The following is a 27,491-nucleotide window of genomic DNA, read 5'->3' on the forward strand; positions in this document are numbered from 1 at the left end:
TCTTTCCACTTTTTCAGTTGTAAAAAGTAAGCATAGGATGGTGCCAAATACTCTATGCTTGGAAGAAAAAACTCTGGAATGATTTGCATTGAATCTTTATAGTAAAAATACACATACACACACAAACACACACATATATATGCATGCAATATTTGCAATATATGCAATAAGCTGAAATTTATTTATGTATGTCTTCTTTCCTCCCCTTAGATGATATCAGTAGAAAGAGTAATGGAATACACAGAACTTGAAAAAGAAGCTCCATGGGAGACCAACAAGCATCCACCACCTGAATGGCCAAGCCAAGGAATGATATCATTTGAAAATGTTAACTTCAGTTACAGTCTAGATGGTCCTTTGGTGTTAAGACATTTGTCTGTTTTAATTAAACCAAAAGAAAAGGTATGTATGTAGCTGTCTTTGGCCATTCACAGAAACTAAGCAAAGATGATAAGTTGACAAGAAGCTGTGTGATAAAAATACAGTATAAAATATCTGTATGTTAGAAAATTACTAAGTGTTCTTTTAAAAAATAAGCCGTAGCCAATATTTAATAGCAAAACTAGGAGCCTATTTATTTCCTGTAAATGTAGGATAAATGTGTCTGGGAATGTGATGTTTCTGTCTGTCAAAACAAAAGGTTAAATATATTCGACAATTTTCTGATAAAATTTGGGTTTCATCAGAAAGTGGCAGACGTTCAAAATACAGACTAAGCCCAAAATTTTTGTTCAAATCCATAGCAAATGGAACTGCATTAGGAAATTGGGGATTTGGTAGAGGGACCGTAAATGGAATGAAGGGTGTCAACACAGAAGGTGAGCAGAGACAATTGAAATGTACACACTCTTGCACAGAGCCCCAAATGGAAGAGAGAAGAAAGAAATACAAATCAGTTGCATAAGTTCTGAATTGAGGATTTTATTTCAGTTCCTTTCGGCTACCAATCCAATTAACTGTTGCCATTAATTAGATTGGTAGCCAAAAGAAACATAGAAATAAAACTCTTCCTCCTCTGCAAATTTGACTCTTCCTCCCCAATTTTGACACCATCCCAATTGAAAGAGTGCTGCAGGGAAAGTCTCCCCCACAGACAAAATTAAATTAGAGCCCTGCAGTGTTAATTCGTGCTTTGCTACATTTCAAATGCTCATGGACTTTTTTGATTAGGATGTCTTCCCTAGGAGGCTGGTTCAACTCTCTACTGTCATTGCCCTGGCCTCATTTGTAACATGCTTTTCCATTCGATCCCAAACCTGTTTCATTGCTCAAGTGGACCTTTTTAATAACATGCATGTTACCAGAATTCAGCCTAACTTTGCTGCATGGAGATGATCTGATGAAATTAGGTATGAGTGAGTTAAAAGTGGTGTTTAAGAAGAAGAGCAAGAGGGCGGTTTATCTGCTCTCCACTTTTCCTGCCTATGGGCCATCTCTTTAGCTGTTGCATATCATTCCTATGTAATAGCAGACAAGAAGATGAACATTTCTTAGTGAGAGACAGAAATAAAATAAAATTAAAATAAAATAAAAAACGGAAGCAAGAGATATTAGTGGTGTATGACTCAGTCCTTGGTGGGGGCAGGAGGGGGAGAGACGACTGGGGTATTTATTTTTACTGAGTGGTTATGCTGTGGTTTTGTCATCCTGAAGTGAATTTGCCCAGCTTGAAACTATTGCCAAGAACTTCATGTTTGTTTTCTGTGATGTTTTGCACAATACTGCAGTAGACTGCCACTGTGCGAAGTAAGTCTCCCAAGCATCTGTGCCCCTTATATTGGTTTTAATTATGGAGAAGCGTCTCTTCAGAACCAGGTTCCCAGATCAGCTAGGGATTCTGCCCGCGTGGCTGTCAGCGAGAGCTCTCACGCCTGCTCGCGCCCCTGGCTCACACAGGCTTCTGGTGGCTGCAGTGCCACCGGCAGGATGAATGAGTTTAAACTTCTGCCGTGCTTGCAGGGGTTTGGAGTTGGTTTTTTGCGGCCACCTCAGCGCCCAGTTTGGGAAGCTGTAGGTACAGTAAGAACAGAGGAGGTGATTACTAGCAGATCACTCGTGGGTTGGGGACTCTCTTGATCCGCTTGTCACAGCGTTCAGTATTTCCTAAGGCCAGAGCAGGCTAGGAAGGACCCTCTGTTTTAACATCTTTGCTAAGGTAGCAGAGTGCCAAAGACAGACCAAGGAGGGCTCACACAGGGAGCTCTGCCAGCAGCTGGCTGGGATTAACCTCTTCAGATAGTGTAGCTGCTTCTGTATCCCATATAGAAGTTAGCATGTGCAGCCTCGGGTTTTAAGCACCACTACCTTTGTTTTAGGGTGCTTGTGAATGCTTATTGACTAAGATATTGTTAAATGCACCTTATCCTGACAGATCCTAAATCTGCGGGTATGGCTACATGAAAAAGTTAGGAGGGTGAGGGTCTAGATTTACGGCGTGGCAGCTGTTCGAGTAAATACTCTCACAGTGTAGCACGAAAGGGAGGTTGCCTGAGGGGTAGCAAAGACCCGGGCGGTTTCGGTGGAGTAGCTGACGTGCTGTAAATCTCACTCTCATTTTTTGTGCAGCTCTACTTTGAAGTACAAGTGATGCTTGAGTAATGATGAGCCCAGCGTAGCAGGTGTACCCCTGCGTATGCACATGGCTTACATCGGCAACTAAATCCTGGCCGTATGATTCCTGTTAGGTGGCTGGGACTCCCATTTGCAGACCATCGCTGTTTTTGCACTGGCTATGAGCATGGCCCTCTGAAGAATACAACATATTAAAAAAAAAAGTATAAATGTGTATGCTGAGAGCTGTTTCAAATTCATGTCAATTTTCAGCAGCCTGTAGTCAATTGGACCGAAAATACAAATAGATTCCTCTAAATACTGAAGAGCATAGTCCTTTCATTTGATGCCAAATTGAAAGTGGGATTTTGACAATATGCAGAGCAGCTGCATTTTTATTTTAAGTATCAATGTATTTTTAATGTTTTTTCTTTATATCCTTAATACAATACTTTACATCACTGACATTTTCAGAGAAACAATTGAACTTTTGTTTTCACAACTCTGGGTGTCTCTGTTCTCCATTCAGCATTTTCTTTCTAGGCTGTAGTGTAACTGTTCAGAACTATTTTTCCTTTGTTTCACTGATACAATTTAGAATACTAGACATCTTATCATTTATTGTAACAGATTTGCTTAAATTAGGCTGTATCTTTAGTAATAAGCACTGTATAAATGTTAATTGGTTATATACAATAGTACAGTTATGAATTGTTGGATTAAATTGTTGAATTGGAAAACAGAAGGAGAAGATACCTTTTAGGTTATGCTCCTCGCAGTGTACTTTTTTAGCGCTCTGTGTATTTTTGATCAAACGTGGGCACTGCTGCTTTGTCTGAGCTTAGTGTCTCTGACTGTTAGAAAGTTTCTCCTTGCTCTTCGATGTAATGTTTGCTGTGCTTAATTTCATTCCAGTAGTCATTACTGCATACATCTGAGTCTCAGGCAGTGGGTAATTGCCCTCTGGTGTCTGTACGTATACTCATGAAGGTTTTCACGTTTCTTCCTCCCTCCTGCACCCCAATCACTTTGCCAGGCTATATTGTACATGTTTAACCTTAGTAAATCCTCATCAAATCAGTATCTCCAACCCATATTAATTTTATGTTGCACTTCTCTGAACTCTTTCCAGTGTGTTGATTTCTTTCTGGAAATGTAGCAATTGGAACTACAGGAAATAACAAATCCTGCCAAATCAGATCTGTGTAGAGCATTACTCCCATCACCTTCTTTGATACAATTGGTTACGGTACATTGTTTTCTCTAAGAATCCTTTACCTGAAGACAACATATTAAAAAAAATAGTTTGCTGTTCAAGTAGTATTTAATCACCACTAATTATATGTCTCCTCTCATTTATTAATAGACCTGCTTTCTCCCAAGTGTTGATTTCATATGAAATATTCATAGTTCTTAACCTCTTAAAGGTTAAAGTTAGCAATCCCATATTTTGCATTTTCTCTGCTGCTTTTTTTCTGAAAGCATCATTTTTTCACATTGCATAGAGCTTCTGTTTGTAGAGGTTTTTTGAACATATAGAAGCCTGAACCACTGTGACTTTGTTATTCACTGTTTCTCCTGTTTTGAAAGGAATTGCAGCTTCCTCACATGGCCTTGTAGTATCAATATTTGCGTCCTCTCTGTTGAAGCTGTCTTGAAGCATGAATACAGTTTTTAATCCTCCCGCTAGTTTTGGCTTTATTTTGGCTTCAGAGTTCGACTACTTTGAAGTACTTCACCTTAACCATGCTAACCAAAATCAGTCTCAGGTATTTAAAATTAAAATACTGCTCATACAGTGTTCCCAGAGTGCTTTATGGGAGTCCTTTTTTGGATTGAGAAGTAGGTGCATGCCTGAAATGATTTGCCTAACATCACCCAGCAAACCAGGTTTAGTATAAAAATTAGCAGCCTTGAATCACATTACTCTATACACCAAGCCACTTTGTCTTTTTTACACAATAAAACACCACATGTTAAGGGAAAATCTGTCACCTTTGAATATGATCCAAGAAATTGTTGGGTATCCAAATGTCACCTGAATCCAAACTGATCTGGGGGGAGGTTTTTTCCTCTTGAAAAAATGTTAATTATAAAGAAGTTTTATTTAGTGCTTGTTCTACTATAAATCCTGTGATGTTGTAAAACTATTGCTTGACATATTAATTTTTCCTGTAAAGCTCATGGTTTAATTGTAAAAGCTTACTTTGCTCTGTAGATTGGAATAGTGGGAAGAACTGGAGCTGGGAAAAGTTCTCTGATAGCAGCCCTCTTTCGCTTGGCGGAACCTGAAGGAAGGATTTGGATTGATAAGTACTTGACATCAGAACTAGGACTCCATGACTTGCGAAAGAAAATTTCAATTATACCTCAGGTAAGAAAGTGACTTGGTCTGCTATGAACATTTTCAATATAATGCTGTAGTACTTAAAATGCTTTGCTGGGATATGTTTCCCCTGCACCCCTGTGTGCAGTAGACCTAGAAACTTTAGTGAGATGTTATTCTTATTTGAGTAAGGTGCTGGTTGACAAGAAGCTTACCATGAGCTGGCAGTGCGCGCCTGCAGCCAGAAAGACAACTTTATCCTGGGCTAAATCCAAAGAAGCGTGGCCAGCAGGTCGAGGGAGGTGATTCTGCCCCTCTGCTCTTGTGAGACCCCTCCTGGAGTACTGCCTTCAACTCTGGAATCCCCAACATTAGAAAGACATGGAGCTGTTGAATCGGGTCCAGAAGAGGGCCACGAAGATGATCCGAGGGCTGGAGCACCTTTCCTATGAAGACAGGCTGAGAGAGTTGGGGCTGTTCAGCCTGGAGAAGAGAAGGCTCTAGGGACACCCTCTAGCATCCTTCCAGTACCTAAAGAGGGCCTACAAGAAAGCTGGAGAGGGACTTTTGACAAGGGTGTGTAGTGATAGGAGAAGGGGTAATGGCTTTAAACTGAAAGAGGGTAGATTGCTATCAGTTATAAGGAAGAAATTCTTCACTCTGAGGGTGATGAAGAACTGGAAGAGGTTGTCCAGAGAAGTTGTGGATGCTCCATCCCTGGAGGTGTTCAAGGCCAGGTTCGATGAGGCTTTGAGCAACCTGGTCTAGTGGAAGGTGTCCCTGCATGTGGCAGGGGGGTTGGAACTCGATGATCTTTAAGGTCCCTTCCAACCCTAACCATTCTATGATTCTATGAAGGTCTTTATTATTTTAAGATGAACAGAATCAGCTTTGGAGATTGTAGTGTTTTCTTCTAGTTCTGTCTCCTGTCTGTTCCTCTCGAATACTTGTGAGCAGGTGTTAGCAGTACGCTGTCCTCCTATCATTTGGGAAAGAGCACAGAAAATCTGACAGGAATATACCAAGCTTCAGCCGTCCTCTGAAGTCACTTGATCCTTTGGCAGCAATTCCTGCCTGATGCAGTGCCTGAAGCTTCCTTAGTAAGGGACTTTGAGGGACCACTTTCACCTCTCTAGTCACCGCTGTACAAACTGACTGAGGCTAGATCTAAAAAGAGCAAACGCGCCAACTAGAAGTGAGCTACAGCCTTTTCGTTATTTGGAGAAGATTGGACAGGAGGAGAGCAGAGGAACACACAAAGAAGTGAGTTGTTATGATCTATAAACAAAAACTTGGTGAGCTTGAGAAGCTGAATGCAGGAAGGGCTACAATGCAGGAAAAAAAACAAGACGGTGTTGTGAATAGCCTCATCTCTGGTGCTGGAGCAGAAAAAAGGATGTTCCAGGAAGTCCAGTACATCAAAGATCTTCTCTTCTATGGTCTTACTTTCAAATGAGACGTTGAATCAGAGAAGAGTTATGTATAACCTCAGAACTTCATGAAGGCAGAGCCTGTGCAGGTTGCCATGTTTCATGAGAGCTCTGATCTCTTCAGTGATCGTGTGCTCTCCACTGGAGAGGGAGGAAGAAGGAAAAGCTCATATGCTGCAAATGCAAAGTCATGGTTTTGACAAATAATTTGTCTGGGATGTTCTAGCAGATAGGTTGAACAGTAGGCTGGAAACTAGAGGAATTTTTTTGCCATGTTTAGCATTAATTCTCAGATCTCTGTATTTTATTACTGAAGCTGTATTTAGAGTCCTTACACCATCTTTGTATCTGAATGTTTGCTAGCCTGTTGGTAGGATGGCATTCAGAGTGTATTACTTTAAATTGAGAATCTCATAAAAGTTATAGTCAACAGTGGTTCTAAGCCTCTCTTGATTACCTGCTTTTTTTTTTCTTTTCTAAGAATAGGAGTCAGAGAAAAGAAACAGGTATGCTATTAAAAAGGAAAAAAAAAAAAAAAAAGGTACTCTCCAGCAACTGGATTGTTGCCTAATGCAGGATGTCTTTTGTTTCTGCATACTGAAGACTGTCGAGGTACTCACCAGAACTAGTCTTTTTTTGTATCTAAAGAGGACTTTATGTGGATTTAAGGTCTATTTTTTTGTTTGTGTGCAGCATTCTTTTCTCTTGAAAGTAGATGATCATTAGTTCATTCAAGGTCTACAGCTTTTTGAAAGCCTTGCCCATAGCCATTGCCAGTGGTTTCTACATTTGGAAGAATTCAACCCGGTTGAATAAAATAGAGTACTGAGACAGGAAAACTGCTGGTCAAATACAGTTTCTACATGTTGACTGATGCAGATTCTACATGTTGATTGATGCAGATGCTCAAAGTTCACTGCATCTAACTATACATCTTTTTTTTTCCTACATTGACCTATTGACATGATTGTAAAACTATTTTAATCCAGCTGAATTCGGTGACTTTTATCAAGTTTCTGCGATAGGATTTTCATCATGGTCACAGAGGGGTTTAAGTGTCCAAAGGCCTAGCAGGTAGCATTTCTTTGCCACATAAGGGAAGACTTATTTCCACTAAAAATACGCAAAACTATGAAGTAGTGGTAGTAAGAAAAAGAGGAAGGTTTGGAATAAGGTTTATACTATAGTAAACTGAGTGATAGGCATTGTCTTGTACTATGTTACTAGTGTCAGTAACAGAAATGGTAACGTAACATCAGGTAGTTGTTTTGCAGCAAATATCTTCATAGTTATGTGGGAAGCTAAGAAACCAGAGGGAGAGATGCTCATTAAAATTATAACAAAACATGCTAAACAGAACCATTCCTAGAGAGTGATGAGGCAAGACTGAAGTTTTCTTATATGTAAGTTTAAATACCTACCTGGAGAAATAAAAATGTGCTTAGGCTTCTAATTGTTTGCTTGGATGGAGCTGTGTGAAGGTTGTGTTTGTAAATCTTTTCTATGCAAATGTTGTCTGCCTCCCTGACTGCAAGCATTTTTACAACAATTATTTACAGGTTTGTCTTATTACTTTCCTCTCATAAACCAGACTATTTTAAATAATAATCTGTGTCAGAAATTATAATTAAAAAAATATCCTTATCTTCTGTTGCAGTACGTGTCTGTTGTTAGGACTTTTATAATAGTTATGAACAGTTTATAAATTCAACCTCTTATTTTGCCAACCTATAAAAATGGATTGAAAAGGAAAATAAACGTAACAATACCTTCAAAACACACCATATGGTGTATTAAAATATGTATTGTTAAACAAATGGCTTTCTAGGTATTTTTGAAGAAAAATGTTCTTTAACCTGTTAACATTTTTATTAAATCCTTTTGTTCATTCAACAGGTTTTTAGTGACATGTTTTGCCTAATGCAGCAGATAATTTCAAATCATTGGCATGTTATGTCAAGAAACGCGTATCTTCTTTTATATTTCTTGTGGCAGGTTCTGTCTTTGTTAATCCTTTTATTCCACTCAGAGTGGTTTAGAAATGAAGACGTGATAAAAGGGTTAAGGTCTAAATTCTGTTCCGAGTTGCAGCCCTTTGGAGCTGGGCATCAGTAGGGTTAGATGGGGCATAAATCATGACAGAGGTTAATCTCGGAGTAAGCTGAAGTTATCCGGTGTAAGTTTGGACTTTATTTCCTACAGGAGAAGAAAAGAAAACGTTTTGCATAAGATTTCTCCCATTTAAAGAAAGCTGACAGCGTGTTGAATGGTCTCCATTTATGATTAGCACTATTACAGCTGTTGACTTGTAGTTGTCTTTAGGTGTGGTATTAAGAGTTTAGCCCTAAAGTCATGTCAGTGCATCACTCTCGAGTCTGGCAACTCACATTAGTGAGTACTGATCTGTTGCTTAAGAAGTTCTGGACAAAAAGTCATCTTCTCACTTCTCAAACACTACATTTTCCAGTGTGAATCGATTTGTGCCAGTTTGATTAATGTTCTGGTATTGATCTGACTGGCAACTAAAGTAGAACAAAACTTGCTTTGACCACAGGTAAACCCGCATTGGTAGCTCAGTGAGAGAAGGTACTGATTTTGACTCCCTGATGTATTTTGAGTTAGAGCTTTGCCCAGCAGTGCTCCGGTTCTGAGTAAGTTTGTTTTGATGCTGTGGCAGTACAGATTAACTTCTATGTGTATAGGTTTAAACATTGTGTTGATATGGTAAAAGCTGTTCCTCCTAGGCCCTGGGGGTAAAATTTGAAGGGCTTTTCTGGTATGAAATGGGGAAAAAAAAAAAAAAAACAACCAAAAAAAACCAACAAACAAAACACAACCAAACAGTGAAGAAAAACCAGAAAGACATTGTAAGCTGTTTGATTCCTCTCTGGTTTATGTACTTCAAAATGAAATTTTCAAAACTGCCCAAACATAATTTAGGAGTGTGAGCTCATTGACAGTGGTAGTTGCTGGTTTTCACTAAAAATACCAGGAGGATAGCAATGATTTCATGTAAGTATATTTATGTATAGCTTGTGGCATCAAAACAGTGGCATGTAAATGCCCGTTTGAGTACTGACATAACTGTGTAGAGCAATTTGCAAACAGACCTGTCCTGTTTGGTAAATTATCTTTATACAGACTGGTTGAACGCTTGCCTTTCCTCCTCCTCCCTTTAAGCATGCTATTGTGAAGGAAAAGATAGCTTGTTGTTAGGTATTTCTGTGCTATTGTTGATATTGCAATATAAAACCTGTGTTTGTAATGGAATGTTAATTTTACTGGGTTTCAGGAGCCTGTTTTATTCACTGGAACTATGAGGAAAAACTTAGATCCTTTCAATGAATACACTGATGAAGAACTGTGGAATGCCTTGCAAGAGGTGACTTATTGAATCTAATAATGTGCATCTGATATTTACAAGAAAACACTGTAGTGCTTCTGTGCCTTAGGTTTTAGATGTTGTTGGAAGAAGGTAGACTGTTGTGTACGCGTTTGTATATGTGTGTGTTTGTAGACATGTATATCGTTATATAAGTCTTTTATGAAAAAATTATCCTTTGGGATGATGCTTTGGTTACGTTTTGATTCATATCTTAGTTTTAATGAACATTAATAGATTCTTAACAATGTGCTTTAATGTTTTTAGAATTCTAATAACTGACACACTGTGTAATCCAACTTGGCACTTACTCATTTTGTGTCAGAATATAAAAGGTAAACCTTGCATACTTATTGTTGTGTCATCAGACATACAATAGCTGATTTAAAAGGGAGTTACTCATCCTACAATATGTTGACATGTCAACAGGTGCAACTGAAGGAGGTTGTGGAAGATCTACCTAATAAAATGGAGACACAGCTGGCAGAATCTGGGTCTAATTTTAGTGTTGGTCAGAGACAGCTGGTGTGTCTTGCCAGAGCAGTTCTAAAAAAAAATCGGATCCTTATCATCGATGAAGCAACAGCAAACGTGGACCCAAGGTAAAAACAAAATCTGTCACGTTAAGATGAGCTGGTTTTTCTTTTAGTATGATCATCTGTACTAACTTTAAAACTTCGTATTTCGTGTGGTTTGTGTTGCTATTTTATGTTTTCTATGATAGCATCATAATTGTCTATTCAAAATGGGCAGTCGAGCTTTGGATACAGAGCAGATGATATAAATTAAGCACTCAAAATACCCCTAATTTCAGTGCATTCCATGGAGTAGGAAAATTAATATTCGAACATTATTTGTCCTACAGCCATAGAGAAGAAGATGAGAACTTCCTTGGAAATGCAGATGAGTAACATCAGAATAGCCACGAAACAAGTTTAGTTCTGTTGATTTCAGGACTAGAAACAAGTTTAGTTCTGTTGATTTCAGGACTAAATGTCTCTTTAAAATAGATAGATAGATAGATTGATTGATTGATCGATCGATCGATCTATTGATTGATCTCCCCCCTCAAAAAAAGCAAAACTAGGATGAAAAATGGTTGTAAGCAAAACTGGATACTTCTGGTTATGAGATGCTATTCCTTCAGACAGCTCACGTGCCCGTATAGTAAATTACAGATAAAATAGGCAGGAGGGGAAAGGTAAGCTGTCCTAAGCACCACAGGAATTGCAAAAACAGATTTGGAGAAGTTTAAAGCTACAGGAGGGACTCATTTATCATTCGTTATTTTGTTTTGTATAACTCAGGCCAGCAGAACGTTCCTGAATTCATTTCTGTTTGAACTAGAGTGTACTTCTAGAAGAACATCCAACCTCAAAGGAAGAAAATTTCAATGTCAACCCTTGTTAAATTGTTCCAATAGCTAAGTACCCCCACTGTTAATTTTTGAAACACTAGAAACGCTGGTGGAAATATTTTGGAAACAATACTGCAAACGTACTGCATCAATTAGTCTGAGCTGAATATATAGTTCCAACAAACTATGGCTTGAGGGAGAACTCAAAGTCCAAAGAGGACAATAACACAGCAAGTCCCTCAAACAGATGCATTAAGGATTTTGTATGTCATCTGGGCGTGACTCATTTTTATAACATCTTCTTGGGAGAGAAGTGGTGCCACTAGGGTAGCTTTGCAGTTCAGCTGACAGTGTATTTCTAAAACCTTTAGCTAAGTGCATTCCCTTCCCAGAGGTTCTCTCTCTTTTTTTTCTTTTTCTTTTTTTTTCCCTTTTTTTTTTTTTTTTTCATTTTTGGCTGAGCTTTGATAGATTAACTGTGATTAATCATAACTGTGAAAATTTAACACTGTCTTACTCATCCTTCCTATTTTGGCATGTCACATGTGTGTGTTCTCAACTTACACTATCCATTTAATTGATCTTGATTAATGTGTGCTGCAATATATATTATAATAAGGTAAATGTTTGTTTGTATCAACTCTAGGCATAACAATACAGATAATAACTTGGAACTTCTTTGAATTCAGTTTGCATTATAGTCATTATTACTTTTTCCTTAATGTGTTGCTATAACGAGAGCTGAGTATTTTTCAGCTGTGCAATCTGATAGGACGCTCATCAGGAAACACTGATGTGGGTTGCTTAACTGAGCAGTTAGGGAGGCATTTTTGGCATGAAAGGAGAACCTCCTCCTCTTCAGATGCACAACCCCCATAGCTGGCATCCTGGTCTCTAGCCTGGCGGCAAGCACACATCATATCAAGCACCTGGGGTAGGAAACTGTGGAGATCTGCAACCAGCTGTGGACGTACTGTTTCTTTTTTTGTTTTTCTGGCTCTTGATGTCTTTGCCTCAACTGCTGCTGCAACCATGTCCCTTCTCCAGTTCAACCTGGAAGCAGATGTGAGAAGGCAGAGTTTGGGGGAGGCAAGAGAGGGAAGCGTGAGATGGCATGAGGCAGTGGATGTGACAGCAGGATGCGAGGTGTGCAGTGTAGCTTCCCCGGGGCTGAGGGACTCTCTGCCATGTTCTTCCAGCTCAGCTGGGCCATTCTTGTCTGCTGCTGAGTGACACTGAGCAAAGGAGTGAGGGGAAGGAATTGGGAGTTCCTTCTTCTCCCTCCTTTCTACATCTTCCAGCTCCCATATGTACCTTTATTATCCTCCTTGCTCCTTGTAGCTATCAGCTGCTCTGCATGCTCCACGGGTGTCAGCGCTGTCATGAGAGAGAGGAGCTTGCCATAAAATAGGCTGGCCTAGGTCAGACCACTTGCATGTTTTACGTGATGACTGGCAGACGTTTAATTTGATCTTATCTTCTTGGTCCTGAAGCTGGCATTCTCACCCTGAAGCATGGAGACATTTTAAAGAAGTTGAACCATTCTGGAAAGTTGTGTGAAATCTAGAGCGGAAGAGCTGAAGATCTTTCTGTAGTTGCTTTGGTGGTATATTGAAACAAAATCCATAGTAACTGAGACTTTTTTAAAGTACTGAGTAAGTTGAACTTACTAAGCTTTCTGTGCACTGACTACAGTATTACGTGTTAACTCATATTTTCACTCCTTATAGAGGACAAAACTTTTTGGGACCAGTCCACTGTCGTGTTTTCACGTTCACTGAGTCTGGTAAAAACAGCCACTGCACATAGTTCAGTTCGTTAGCCTGCTTAACCTTGTAAGGTTTAACCTCTCGTTACATCTAACTGCTATCTGTAACTGTTTCTCTTTTGGAGAAATTATCTAAAGCCACTCAGGAATTGTGTAGTGTGAGATATGCTTCCAGAACAATCCCAGGAGGACATTAGACTGAAGATAACGACTTATCCAGTGTTCCTTTCAGCAGCTTGGTTACTTCTCATTTAGGTTGTATTTATTCTTGCTCTTTAGATAGTTTTCCTTTTACACAGTCAGCTAATTCAGGTTACACCCGATCTTGGATTGCTGTCAAACTCGGTGTTAGATCCTCAACCTATGGTGCCAGTGGGACAGCTATACCACCATTTTGTGCTTTCTTATTGTACTGTTCCTTGCAATGGCAAGTATCGTGGTTCGCGTTTTCATATAATCAGATTAGGGTGGAGTTTTTGTCATCCAGCAGCCCTGGTTTTGGTGTGCAGGTTGCATCTTTGGTTTCTAATGTGCCTGAGAGATGACGGGGTTTGATCCACTGAGGTGCATGATGGAATCACTTGGCACTTGCCTGGCCACTTTCTCAGTGTGGGTAGGTGCCACAAAGGGTCCATTTATGCCTTGAACAAAAGGAGAGAAATGCTGCTTCCATTGGCACTTTTCTAGAGGATAGATAGCTCTAATTGACATGTAATAGATAGTCTCTGCGCTCTGTCAGCACGCAATTCTGTACACAGATACTTTTCTTAGTCTTTTAGATTTCCTTGCCTTTCCTACCTTCTTCCCAAGATTCTCCTGGAGATTACTGATGGCTCTTTTGCCTGCCACCCCAAAAACTATACTCCAAGATCTACCATGAACCTTAGAGAGGATCTGGTCGAGTCCCTATCAGCGGACATGTCTGGATGAGATTTCATATTGTGATATTCGAAGATGGAGTTACTAGATCTGTTTCTGATTACTTTGTAGTCTCATTTTAGAACATGTATCACACCCACAATATGGCCAGCAGTTTCTTATTAGGGATAAACTTATATTCAAGAAATACCTGTTTAAGATAATAGCTTGATAGTATCTGTCTAAGAATGAGAAATGGTTTCTATTGTAAATGTAGGAAGAGGTGGTGCTATGAGGAATGCACATAATAAAGGAAGATATAATAAATGAATGCAGAGGACAGGGATGTTCAAGGATGAGACATTCTCCTCAGATAACAGTAGGAATAACCTGAGAGTTACAAATCCTTTTGAGCCCTTTAAAAAGTTTTTTCAAAACTCCTGAGCAAGCTATGATTGTCTGTGCTCCGTAGTAGCTCTGCAGGAAACCTCACCTTGAGCTTGACTATAAGGAAAGAAGTGGTCTTTTTTTACATAATTCTAGGGAGTATCAAACCTTTTGTTTCTGTTTCGCTATTCTAACCATTGCAGAGAACACATCCCACTGTTTATATAAGCCTCTTCCCTACTGAGTGTTTTCTTATGTGGCCCTGATTTTTTTTCTTTTGAAAGTTAAGATTAGTCAAGTCATTGAGGCATTGCAGAGAAAATAGCAAAAAAAGCTATGTGTGTTAACACTGGGGCGAAAGCAGTGGTATTCCTGTAATGTGAGGCATTAATGATGAATAACTTCCTTTTCTTAAGGAGGCTGTTAACACACAGGGCTAAAGAGCCTGGCTCTGTTCTGACTTCTCCTCCCGTCTCTTTCCTTGATTGCATACTGGCCTTGGTTCGAAAGGAGTTGTTGAGGAACACTTGCTTACCACCATGTTCTTTAGCTTCTTTTAGGCAGTAGGAGCAGAAGGACCAAGCCTTCTCAGACTGTGGCCTAGAACCTGGTTCTCTAAAACTCATGACAGAGCTTAAATATTTTTGTCCCCAGATGAAGATGACAGTCAGCATGCATGGGAACTCTTACTTAACTGTTTATGTCTTCCTTCTCTCTGATGATTCATCTTGTCATCAACAGAGATCTGTCTGTTCTTTTGTCATGCTGATTGCTTAAATTTAGTTCGTAACAGAAGTTGTGTTCAGTCCTTCAGAGCATGAGCTTGTGCTTTCTGCTGTGGAAACATACTGGTTACTCCATTCCTCTAAGTCATCCCGTTCTTGCAAAGTTATCTTTGTCCACTTTTTATTGTTAGTGCCTCCTGACATGGTGGCATCAGAACAGCTCTTTTTGCATAATTTATGAAGCGATTCCAAATATTTATCATGTGCAGACAGATTCAATGTAGAGTACCACTGCTGTCTGAAAAATAATAATTTGTTAGAGGAAGATGTGTTGCATGAATCTTTGTCGTGTTTTATTTGATTTTCCAGTTGCATTTAAAAATCTGAAGAATTAAGGCTTTGCAAGCAACTGGTTGAAGCCAACATGGCTGCCTAAATATACCAGTTTATCCACATATCTCCTTTGTCTGTTCTAACCCTATCTACAGCACTTACTGTTCTCCAGACATTATGTATAAAAGTACAATTTCATGTTTTAATAGAAATCCTGGAAATGAGACCCATGCCTTCAAGTGCCTGACTTTTAGGCTGTCCTTGGTCCAACTAACCCCAGTATATTTTGAGTTCTTTGTGTCTCCCTTCTATCTCGGATGAGAATTTTAGTTTCTGTACCCTTTCTCTCCATCGTCGCCACTCACTGTTTTTTTCGAAGGCTGAGGGGTGATATGTGAGTAGTCAAGTGGCCTGGCTTTGTGCCCGGGTTGGGAGCCAAGGCTTCCTGTGCCATGTGGTCTGTCAGGTGCCTCTAGAAGACATTCAGCACCTGATGGCTGCCTAATTTGTGTGCTCCACTTCCAGCCATGCCTTTCCCTTTCATGGACTACGGAGAGGACTATATAGATTTCCACATTTAAGCCTGACTAGTATGCTCTGAGTAAGGTGGTGTCAATGCTTCTCTTGTACAGTTAGTTACTTAACAATCTCCAGTTTTACGAGTATTGCACCTCTTTTGCCTTAATGCTTGTTTTTACAGCTAAAGTACATTTTAGTATCGTATGTATCTTTTGGTATAATTTTATTTCCTTTTCACGGTTGTCAGTTTTATTTGTGACAGTTATCACTTTAACCCTGTACTTCAATGTCTGTGTCATAGCTTAGTTTTCATTCTTTACAAGTCGTATGTTTCCTCCTGATATCCTTTTCTTAGGGGGTTAATTCATATAGTAGGTTGAGGCTCTTAACTTGAAAGCCTTTTTTCCCCTCTCCTTGGGTTGTGTGTTCCAGTTAACGCTTTTGATTTATGGAATATGCCAAGTTTTCTTTTTTCTGTATGAAAGTTCTTGAGCTACTCCAGTCCTAGTTTAGTTTACCAATCACCTCCTTTATTTAATCCCCTTTTGCAGTTGAAATCAAGAGCCTTAGTTACAGGCCACCTTGTGTTCATTCTTGAGTTGATTTGCAATGAAGGATGTTTACTTTCACCAACTTTTCTTCACTGCTTGCAGAATGTTCCTCTTTCTGTAATCAAAGCCTGGGAAATTAGTCTGCCGAAATGAAACCTATTACTCTACTTGCAAGAAGAATCTCCTTCCTCCTCAAGTGTTAGAGGATAGATTTTGGAGTACGTTTCATGATATGCCTCCAAATCAGTTAATATAATGAGAGGAAGAAGTACTGTAATGACTTCATAAGCATATTTCCTGGTTCACAGTCATGTTTGATGAAGTCGTAAAACTTGCCTGCCGTTCAGTTATCCATGCAAACATCTTATTTTTGTCTGCATTGCTCTTGCTGTTTTTCAGAACAGATGAGTTCATTCAAAAGACGATCCGTGAAAAGTTTGCTCACTGCACAGTGCTGACCATTGCACACCGCTTGAACACCATTATTGACAGTGATAGGATTATGGTAAGACAGTTAACTGCTTAAAAATCTTTTTTTTTTTTCTCCTGAAAAAGAGTAATGTTACTGACTCTTTCTTCTTAATTCTGATCCAAAAGTGGGCAGAGGTTTAAGTTGTACTTCAAACTTATCCTAGTTATCCTAGTTAGTGTGATAGGCTACTCATAAAACTGTAGAAGTAATGACCTGAAAAGACTTAGTACATTGTCTGGCCCTGTGGTTTCCAACCTGCGAGGCATGAACCCATTGCAGGTGAGGCATAGCAGCAGACCTGAGCAAATAAACTCTGCCAGCACTAGGAGCCTGTGAAGACACACCCAAGAGGCTCTGGACAGAGTCAGCTGGATTCCGTCAGGTTTATTAATTCAGTCTCGGTGGGCTGAGGGAGGCAATGACAATAGTTAGTGGTGTGGGATGTGTGAGAAGGAAGTGGTGGAGGTTCTGGGGCAGCAGACATGGAGGTAAAGAGGCAGCAGCTGCCCTGGGGCAAGGGTGGTGGTGGGAGGAGTGTAACTAGACTGGTGAGGTAATGAACGTGGCCAGCTTTCTAAAGCAAGGTTCAGACAGAAAAGATGAAGCACTACCAATTTAGCAGCCTCTGCCATCTTCATTCCCAACAGAGCAGAGATATACTCTGCCACTGTGAAATACCCTCTCTGCCATCTTGTCTGCCCCACGGTGCATTGCACGCACATAGAAATTAGGAAATACTTCCTGATTATTTTCATAAAGGCAATGGTCTTCCCTAAGCTGATAGGAAATCAGGCTGGTTTGTGTCTTTGAAATGAAGTGCAGCCTGCAGTTTTACAATTTTCTGCAGGAAGAACAGAAGCCCATTGCAAACATTTTCTTCACAGCCAGTTAATGAAGTAACTGACATAGTGGGCAGACCGTGTTCATGAGTAGAACTCAGATTTAACTGGCCTTCAAGCAGAAATTACCCTTCATATCTCGGTGGTAACCTTAAAAAAACCCCACTTTCTTCAACTTTTGTTTTGTGAAAATGAAGCATGTTAATTCTTTCCATGTTTTTTTTATTGGATGCTCAAAACATTTTAAAATTTATAGTTGAGTTACAATGGTTGCCTGAAGTACACAAAGTGAAACAATTGGATCTACTGAGGTGAGTGGTGTTCTGAGGAGTAAAATAGAGTAGATTGTGAACTGAGTGATTATAGTTTACTTATGAAGAGAGAAACCAGCAGAACTACCATAAGTAGTCATATAATTGCAAGCATTTAATGTATAATAAATAAATATTTTCTTCGCTAGTGAATACCTCCCCACAGGTGTAATGGATATGTTGGTGTTTTCTACAACTAAAGTGAACAAAAGACTTGTGAGGAAACAACTGTGACCTAATTAACAGCTGTGTGTGTTTGTTAGCTGTCCAAAGGGATTTCTGTGGGTTTTGGTTCATTAACTACCATTAACATGTTATGCACAGAATGCTCTTTCCATGAAGATGTTTTCTTAGTGCTACCTTTAGTATCATGCAGTTGTAATGAAAACCAGATGTTTTATTTACTTTTTTGCCAAAAATCATTGAAACAAAGCATAGAAATCACCCTTTTCCCCAAAGTGCTCAGTATTATTACCAACTATATAGTTACTCTGTTGCATATTTAGGGTCTGTACATTATTCTTAACCTTATCTTGTTTCAGTGTAGCCACTGTTAAGATTTCTAGTTTCCTAAAAGTCCATTTATGTTCACACATTGTCTAATACAGTCTTTTTTGAATGCCTTTGACCTCTTTAGAGTTTTAAGGAACAGATATTTGCAAGAAGATGTCCCTTTGAATCTGCAGTCATTAGTAACTCTTAAATATTTTTCATCGTTTTACATTGCTCCATGTTGATTTTCTTATAGATTTCTGTAATTTTGGGGGGAGAGAGGAGGATGAGAAGCAGAGGACAGAAAAAAGGAGGAAACTGACATGTGACTCCCTAACAAACCAGTTATCTTGACATCTTTTTTCAGTTACTGATTCTGTTTCCGGACAAATCAGAAATATAATTGCATAGTTAGAATGATCAGAGTTATGACAGGTGCGCTTTTGTTACGCTTTTAATTACTTGGTTTACTCAGGCACGTAACTTCTAGTGGAAATATAGCAGAATTTGGAATAATAAGAAAAATGTGTATTAGAAACGCAAGGAAAAAAGAACATCCCTCTAGAAGACTAACTGTTAATGGCACTCATTAACAATAAAAACAGCATTCATGGAAAAGTAATCTTTTACTTAAGTATCACAAAAATTGAGAAGACTCGGCTAAAGAAAGCTTTCAGTGTATTTTAAGATTTGATTAGTCATAATAATGTATTTTAGTAATTCACAAATTTAACTTGATGCAGATAGTTTTTTAAGAGTGAAAATGCACAAACTGAAGTGTATTGTTCTTCCATTACCTAGTATTATTATAAACTCTGGTTTTGTTTCTCCTTTAATGGAGACTTCTAGGCGCGATAATGCCTTCGTTTATAAGCCATCCCAGATCTCTGTTGTTTGCTATCATGGTAAGTTTTTTAGAAAATGAGGATAGAACAACAAAGATGGAACCTGGCAGTTGGAATATTAACAATTGTCTTCTGACAAATAATGAGTAAAGTTATTTTTTCAAACAAATTTTGAGCAAACTTGTTCGACTCTCTTAACTCAGTCACAGAAATCCAAGCCCATTCCTGAACAAGTATACGCAACCTGAATATAAACTAAGATTTCTCTCCCTTCCCATTGAATCAGATCGAAAGGAACTTCAGGAAGTCTCTAGTCTAACCTCCTGCTCAAAGCAAGATCAGCACTTAATTTCAGATCAGGTTGTTCAAGTCTTTTTCCAATTGGGTCTTGAAAACCTTGAAAGACAGAGATTCCATGATCTCTCTGGGCAACCTGTCCCAGTGCTTAATTATCTGCCGTGAATTTTTTTTTTCCTTATATCCGGTTGAAGCCTCCCTTCAGTTTATGACAATCATTTCTTGTTTTCCCACTGCATATTTCACTAAAGGGCCTGCTTCTGTCTTCTCAGTAGCTTCCTTGTAGGTACGGGAAGATTGCTGTTAAGTCCCTGGAAGCCATTTGTTCTCCAGGTTGAACAAGCCCTGCACTGTCAGCCTGTCCTTGTAGGTCGAGTGCTTCAGTCCACTGACCACCCTGGTGACCCTATTTCGAAGTCACTCTGATTTACTCTCATCTTTCTTGTACTGAGAGGTCAAAACTGGTCACCATATTCCAGATCTGATCTGATGAGCACTGAATAAAGCAACTCCATTGATCTGCACTCCTGTAGATTCCCATGGCACACTGCTTGACTCCTGTTTAGCTCACTGAACACCAGGATCCTACCTCCTTTTCAGTACAGCTGATGTCCAGGCAGTTACTCTTCAGCTGGTGCTGATGCAGGGGGTCAGTCTGTTCCAGATTCAGGACTTTGCATCTGTCATTGTTGAGTGTTGTGAAGTTCATGTAGACCTATTCCTTTAGCCGTTTTAGATCTAAATAGCTTTGAATGTCAACCTTGTCTTAAACATATTGACTGCAATCTCCAGTTTGGTGTTGTCCACAAGTTTCTGATTTAATTTGATTTAATTACTAATTAAAGCAGAATGTTCCAAAAAGAAAATATTCACCTTTAGGGTTAATCCAAACCTTTTTTTTTTTGTTTTTTAAATAAAATGGAACAGAAAGTAATTTTGAGAAAGTCATGAGAAAATGTCAAGTTGGATGAGTATGGAAATAGGAACTGAACGTGAACTGTTGCATGTTTGCTCACACCCATCGTAATAACCGGTTCTATTTTAGAAGAGAAGAAAAGCCTACTGGAAGAGGAAAAAAAGGAAGAACAGAATACATTTTATACAACTGTAGACAAATCTGGCCTCAGGAGTTGTTTTAATTCTCGTTTGTTCCATTCCCAAAACCATACCTCTGGTTTCATAATCCAGGTCACGCCTTAAGAGTATTTCCATTATATCTATCTTAGTGATAAACACATTTTATCAGAACTTCAAACGCTTAAAATCATTGAGGGAAGAGCTGTATTGTGTAACGTGATACTCTCTAACCCAATCACCTCAATGAGTAATACTACATTGCACTTGCACAGGACCTTTCATCTGGAAATTGTAACGCTCTTTACAAACATTAATTAATTAAACTTCAAACACCTGGGTGAGATAGGGAAGTATCCATACAATCTTTGGAACCAAAGTTGGAAAGACTTGTTAAGTCAGACCATCAAATAATACTACCATAAAATTATAATCCAGCGGTTTTCAAACTCTTTCTTTTTCTTCCCTCTATGCTGCTCCAGAGTCTCATAGGAGGTTTTCTCATTCCTTTTTCTGCATTAGTTTGAGAACCCAAGTTGTAACTTCTCCTGTCAGGTGCTAGCAGTGCCCATTTAAGCCATTTGGCACAGGCAGCCGCCCTGCTGCCTGGTGAGGAAGAGGATGGGAGAAATGCTGCAGTTGCCTCTTCTGTGATGGCAAATCCTGGTAGAAGCTCAGCACAGGCTTTCTCTACAGCCCCTCGTTCCACATAGCTTCCCCACCACCACAACAGCTGCTTCCCTGTCCTGTCCTCACCTTAGAGGGCGAGGTCCTTTTACCTAAATTGCATCTGCAGCTCACCAAACCCAGCCAGGAGCAGCCTGTGGCTGCAAAGAGGCACCATTCCCAGGACTTCCAATGGGATCTCGTAAAATCCCTATCACCCACTCCTCCCTCTCCTCTGTGCTTCCATCTCCAGGTTGAGAAATACTTTTTAGAAACTGTGTTTTTACAGAGGGGAAAACAGAAGCATACGGAAATTGAGGCTCACCCCGGGTCATAGTGGATCGGTAGCAAATTAAGTATATGCATCTGGCAAGAGCCTGATGGCAGTTGTTTGCTCTATGTGCTATGCCGTGGTGTCTCTATAGGAAAGCCGCAGAGTAGTCAAAACTTGTGCGTTTTCCAATGACAAGGATGTTTCTCCACAGAGACTTTTCATATCAGTGCAATGCTGCTTTGAAATGGAAACTCTTTATGCAAGCAGAACTTGATCTAGTAATTAAAAACTGTCATTCAAATAGGAAGTTTTTGATGAAGAGAATCATGGGAAGATATTTGATTTATTTATGGGAAAACCTGTTGTGGTTACATTCTGAAGTGACTAATATTCAGGGAAACAATACAATATACTTCACAGCCAGACTTGAGTTGGTTTTTTTGGTCAATAGAAAATTACTTCCCACGTCTTTCCGGTAAGCCTTCCTTGTTCAGTTGTTCCCATTTTTTTGATGTTGTGTTACGTTTACTGTGGTAGAACATCTGAGCCTCATAAATCAGACACTACGTTTCACGCACTGTAGATACCTAACCTCAGCAGGGCAGTTGGTCTGCTAAGAGTAAGTGTAAACATCTTGAAAGCAAAGGGCAAACTCTAGAGAGATCCAGGCAGTTTGCATAGTGAAAGGGGAGTCACCTATAGCTAGACAGAAAATGCTATGCAGTAGACAAAGCCTGAGCATTTGTCTCTCTCTGGAGATCTGGTATCTGACCCAGTGTTTCACATTAGTATCATCCTTCATCCATCCAGTTGGAGATGAGGCAATGGTGTTAATAGACACCTAAATGAACATGATAGTGACGGCAATGCTGCCTTTCCTTAGCATGGGAATGACAGCATTCTTATAGGAAATGCAGAAATCTGTGCTCTACATTGTCCTCTGTCTGAGGAGGTGTGGACTCAATGCTCCCCACTCCCAAGAAGGTGCTGCACCCACTGGCATACACAGGGCGGTCAGGTTAAGGCCAGTCTCCACCCTTCCTTTTGAAGCACTGTGCTGCCAGAAATGCAAGAGTCATGGAGCTAGAGGGAGAATAAGCATGAGGGAATCTGAATCTGCAGCCCAGTGAGAAGCAGAGCTCTTGAAGGAGTGGGAGAGCTCTAGCTGCCCTACTGGTACCTTCACGTGAGCTTTCTCTGCAGTGGCCCAGCTTCAGGTGGAACCGTGGACAGCGTAGGAAAGTAGTAGTGGTACACTTCAGTAATACCGAGTTAAAGCTATCAATGCTGTGGTTTATTGGCTCTTCTTTTGGTGCCTTTTTGACACCTATTTAAATATCGCTGCTGGAAAATGAGTGTGTTTGACTGTAAGTCTTAGACATTCTGTTTAGGGAGAATTGTGTAAGTCACAAGATACAGAAATGTGCAGTCCTAGTTGCAGAACAGTTCTTGGGGAAAACTGTATGTGTTACCGTTAGTGTTGACTCTCTCATCTTAAGTATGCATGTGTAAGACTGTTTCTTTGGTGGAGAATTAGAGGCCTTCAAGTGCATAAGATGTCTAAGACAGGTCGATTGACAAGACCATATGTTTTCCTGGAGCCTGGGATGGTAAAACATGAAACTTTGTGAAAAGTAGAATTAGGGCTGCATTCAGAGCTATTGTTCAGTTTGTCACGATTCTAACGTAGAAGAACTGCAAGGGTATAAAATGGGTGGAGGTTTTTTTGTTCTGTAACATAGAGCTGAAAGAGGTTTTGACCTTGTATTAGACTAGTATCTGGAGTGTGGTGAAATATTATTGGATATTATACTTGTGCTATTGAAGTCTATCTGTTAAAAGAATATAAAGGGACTTTAATGGATTATAGTAACTTGAATGAAAGCCGGATTTTCAAAAGTGGGGGATCAGGTCTCCAAAGATACTTAGGCATCTAATTCTTCATAGAAACTTTGAAGTACCTTGTAGATCTGAATCCAGTAATCCACAGTAAAGTTGATAGGTTCATGTTTGTGCACCTGCTGTTGTTATTCAAAAGGAACAAACACTAATAAAACTCCTTTTCTGATTGAGCCTCTATCTTGAAAATGTGGACTAGGGAATGTTAGAACTACATGTATTATTTTTTATTCAACCTAAGAAAAATCCCAGCTGTGCTGTGGGACCAAAGTGTCTCGGGTAAGACATGTGAAGATAAGAATATGAAGGATAGGGGACCTGCATGGAGCAGAAGATAGAAATTAATGGTGATAGGTGAGATGCCTTGCAGAGGGGAAGTGAAAGAATACTTGATCTCACCATACCCGAATATCACTATCAGTATGTATACGGCAAAAACATTGCTTGTGTACATGTGTTCTGTAAGGCAACTGGTAAACTGTCTGGATGTCCAGATTTTCAGGATGTGAACAATCAAATGTGAAAACTTAGGAAAGATCTCAACACTTAACTATGATGGCTGACGAAATATTTCAAGGAGACTCTTCAGAGTCTTTAAAGCAGTTCCACCAGGCGTTGAGCGTGATTAATGCCAACCTACCTGCTTGGCTCTTGGATGTGTTGGAGCCCATCTGGCCAAATGATGGAGAGCAAAGGACCTGGGAACCATTAGGTTTCTCCTTTCATTTGATAACTCAAGACTTGCAGAGTTTCTGGAAGAGCTGAGCATTTAGCAAGTGATTTTTCATAAATGATCAGTTTTGGTTTGAATCTGAACAAAGGCAATTTCCACTGTTCCCAGATTTCTGAAACTGGCTTGATGTTAAGCAAACCACTAGGGAAAAACAGATCCTTCCGTGTTCTTTCTTGGAATTTAATAATTGAGTTCAACCAATATCAACAGTGAACATATTGTTTTCAAAGCTGAGTAATTTATACATCTTTACCATTAAGGAAAGATAATATATTGATGTTTAGGCTGTTTTGCATAAAATACTGAGCTAAGTGCCATGGTGGTGTATCAGAGTAGGTTTTGTCAGCTGAACTAAAGTGTCCGTGACAGTTGTAAATATCACACCTGGCCCAGCTGTATCTAAAATGAGTCAAAATCCCAATGAGCTTGAAAAGGTGCTAGGATTGTTGATTCTCATTGCCAGTTTTAAGCCACACCTCTCCAAAGCATTGGCATCTTTGAGTTCTTAGAAGCTGCTCCCAATTTCAAGAGGGCTGCCCAACAAGATTCTTCTTTTGCCTAAATAAAACAAGAGATTATTGAGGCAGTACTTCAACTGGGAGCATTCAGATGAAGAGCTGAATTTGAATTACTGCAGGAGGTGAAGCCAGGCTCTCATTCCGTCAGGCATTTGTGTGTAAATGTGTTTTCATTAGTATAAGAACAGGACAGTCAATCATGTTTCTTTAAAGACAACGGTATGGAATCCAGACCATAGTAGAAATACTAACACAACTTTAGAGAATGATTTTTGCTCTCTCAGAAATACTATATTACTGTTTAAAAGCAAATTAGCACATGACATGCTGCTGGCTGATGCTTCGAGCAGAGAGTTTCTGATAAGGTAAAACTGTGTGGCAGCTGAGCCACGAGCTCGTTGTCATCAGAAACTGATAAAACCAAGAGACATGCCCAGTCATCTGCAACAATATTCCTTAACCTTTTGAAAAGTATAATATCCTTGTAGCTTATCTAACTCTCTAGGACCCTCAAAAGCCTTATTAAAGAGTGGGATTTCTTAAGCTGAAGTGTATTTTCTATCACTTCAGAGCCACGTTTGAGCCATTCTGCAATCCTGATTGAGAAATGTGGCTTTGTAGTGATGGAAACAGTCATTACTGATTGACCAAGGGAGAGTTTTGTCAGTGTGTACAGCCATTGGTAAGAACTGGCATGAGGTTCCTTCATACTCTTTAAGGGAAAGGTTGAACTTGCACAGGTATATCAGATGTTTTGAGGTGAGGAAACTGAACAATACAAGAAGCATCAGCAGTGACTGGTTAACAGGCTTCTTTCCTCCAACAAGATACAGAAGGAGTTAATATCGAATGATTATCAGTAGAATAAGACTCATTACTACCTACATAATTGGTATTTTTCCCACAACATTCCAGCCACTTTACAGTGGCATACCATCAGATGGAGAAAAAGAAGGTAGATTTTTAAGCCTCTGCAAGAAAAGATAACTCATAGGTGGAACAATTTACCAGGCAGCCTTGCATGCTCAATTTTCCCTAAGTTATAGCTCAAGAATAATTTCAGTTTAAAGAAATTCAATTCTGGTTTCTGGTTACGAAACAAAATGTCTGAAGCTGTGTTTTCTGTGAAGCAGGGGAAAGTGGGCAGGGGGCACATGTCAAATCCCAGCAACCGGTGGCAGATTTGGCGCTGTTACGGCAAAGTTAAGCTCTGCTGAGGTGAAATATTTGGAAAGTCTGAAAGTGATAATTCAGACTATAAGAAGGTAAACGCCCAAGTGTTCTTTGCTTTGTTTGTGCACGATATATGAAACGCACATTATTTGACACCAAATTCGTCTGGAGTTACTGGTAGAATAATTTATATAGGAACCCTGAAAGAGCTTGGGGAATGTTTAGATTAAACTTGAAGACTAAAACAAACAAACAAAAAAAAAAAGACAGCCAAACAAAGCTCCACTACCAAATTACTTTTTTTTTAAAAAAAAAGGGAGAGAAGGGAATAAAAACCCCTTAGAAAGAAAAAAAACCAACCTTTAAAATGGTTCCAAGTTTTATTTGCAGCTTTCCCAATGTTTTTCGATGTTCACAAACCTGTTTAGATAGGTTGATATATATAAATGATTCTTCAGAGAAGTATGTACATGTTTCTGATCTGTTTTGACAAACCATGATGAGACGGAAGAGACAGAACATGCTTGCATCTGAACTTAATGCCAACTGGAGCACAGGCTGTTGACTCTTTCCCACAAAGCTATGTATTGTCTTGGGTAAATATATTTCTTATAATATGATGTAACCAGAAGCATCTCCTGAATATTCTCCTCTTCCCAGGGCTTTGCTGAAGATGATCTTGATGTATGCTCTGTGAGGAAAACATTGTTCAAAGTTGTACTCCTCATGGAGTTTTGAACTTTAATAATGATTTTGTTGTTTGGTGATGTCTTCTCCAAGTCTAAATTAAATCAGATGTATTCCCTAGGAGATAATTTGCTTGAATTATTTTCCTTTTGAATAGGAAATAAAAACATTTATGATCAACTTTTAAATGTCCCATTTTCCCTCTGGCTTTATGGTGAAAATGAACGTGAATAGGAATACTAGTCATTCCTCAATAATAATTGAAATAAATTCCCATGCCCCCCTCTTCTGTTGCTGAACACTTCCAACCTTGGACTGTTTTTTTTCTCAGAATGTTTTGTAACTATTGTTCTCTTGGTTTGTCTGCTTTTGTTGCTGAAAGTTAGAAAATGCAGGATTTAGAACTTTCTTTTTTGTGTCTATGGATAGCCATAAGTACATGGTATTTGTTACAGTGTTAAGAGTCCATGTTCTTTTTCTTTCTGTGGGTAACAATACTTCTTTTACTTCTATTAATCCACAAAGAAGATTTTAATTCACTTACAAAATGAATGTTTTCTGTTCCAAAGTCCTGTGCAACAGGATGATACAGATTATTTGCAGGAATCATCAGGGAGAAAAGGTGCTGTCCTGGTTCTGCCACCTAGGTCTCTGCTGGAAACTGGACTATCTTGATGTTGTATCCTCATCATTCATTGTCTCGTTTCTCCCTTTTCTTTGTGAAATGAATCTCTGATTCCTTTTTCACCATTTTATGTTTTCACTTTTGTCTTCCCTCCCCTGCTTTTTTGTTGTGGTTAATACATGAAGCTATGAGGCTATGGAATGGAAATACTGTAAAGTTTGGGGTTTTTTGGGGAGGAGCTAGGCAAAGGGAAGGTGGATAGCCTGGTAGGGTACAGATGAGGCAAAATGGACAACTATTTTATAGCTGCCAAATCTTACAAAATTTAGTTCAGCAACGTTTTTGTGACATAGGCAAATAGTCCTTCTGTGCTAGTTAAAGTTAACATAAACAAAACATT

General features: G+C 39.3%; 1 protein-coding gene across 1 annotated transcript in view; it reads left to right on the plus strand.

Annotated features, from left to right (window-relative positions):
- The window catches only part of ABCC4 (ATP binding cassette subfamily C member 4 (PEL blood group)), a 160,833-nt gene that overhangs the window by 123,715 nt on the left and 9,627 nt on the right, over positions 1-27,491 (plus strand). Inside the window, exons 25-29 of the mRNA XM_086611334.1 lie at positions 211-402; positions 4,769-4,924; positions 9,599-9,688; positions 10,118-10,290; positions 16,586-16,691. Coding sequence (XP_086467460.1) covers positions 211-402; positions 4,769-4,924; positions 9,599-9,688; positions 10,118-10,290; positions 16,586-16,691 — 717 coding nt within the window. The remainder of the gene's footprint in view (positions 1-210; positions 403-4,768; positions 4,925-9,598; positions 9,689-10,117; positions 10,291-16,585; positions 16,692-27,491) is intronic.

Source organism: Tauraco erythrolophus, chromosome 1 (assembly GCF_009769465.1).
Source record: "Tauraco erythrolophus isolate bTauEry1 chromosome 1, bTauEry1.pri, whole genome shotgun sequence".
Classification (NCBI taxonomy): Eukaryota; Metazoa; Chordata; class Aves; order Musophagiformes; family Musophagidae; genus Tauraco; species Tauraco erythrolophus.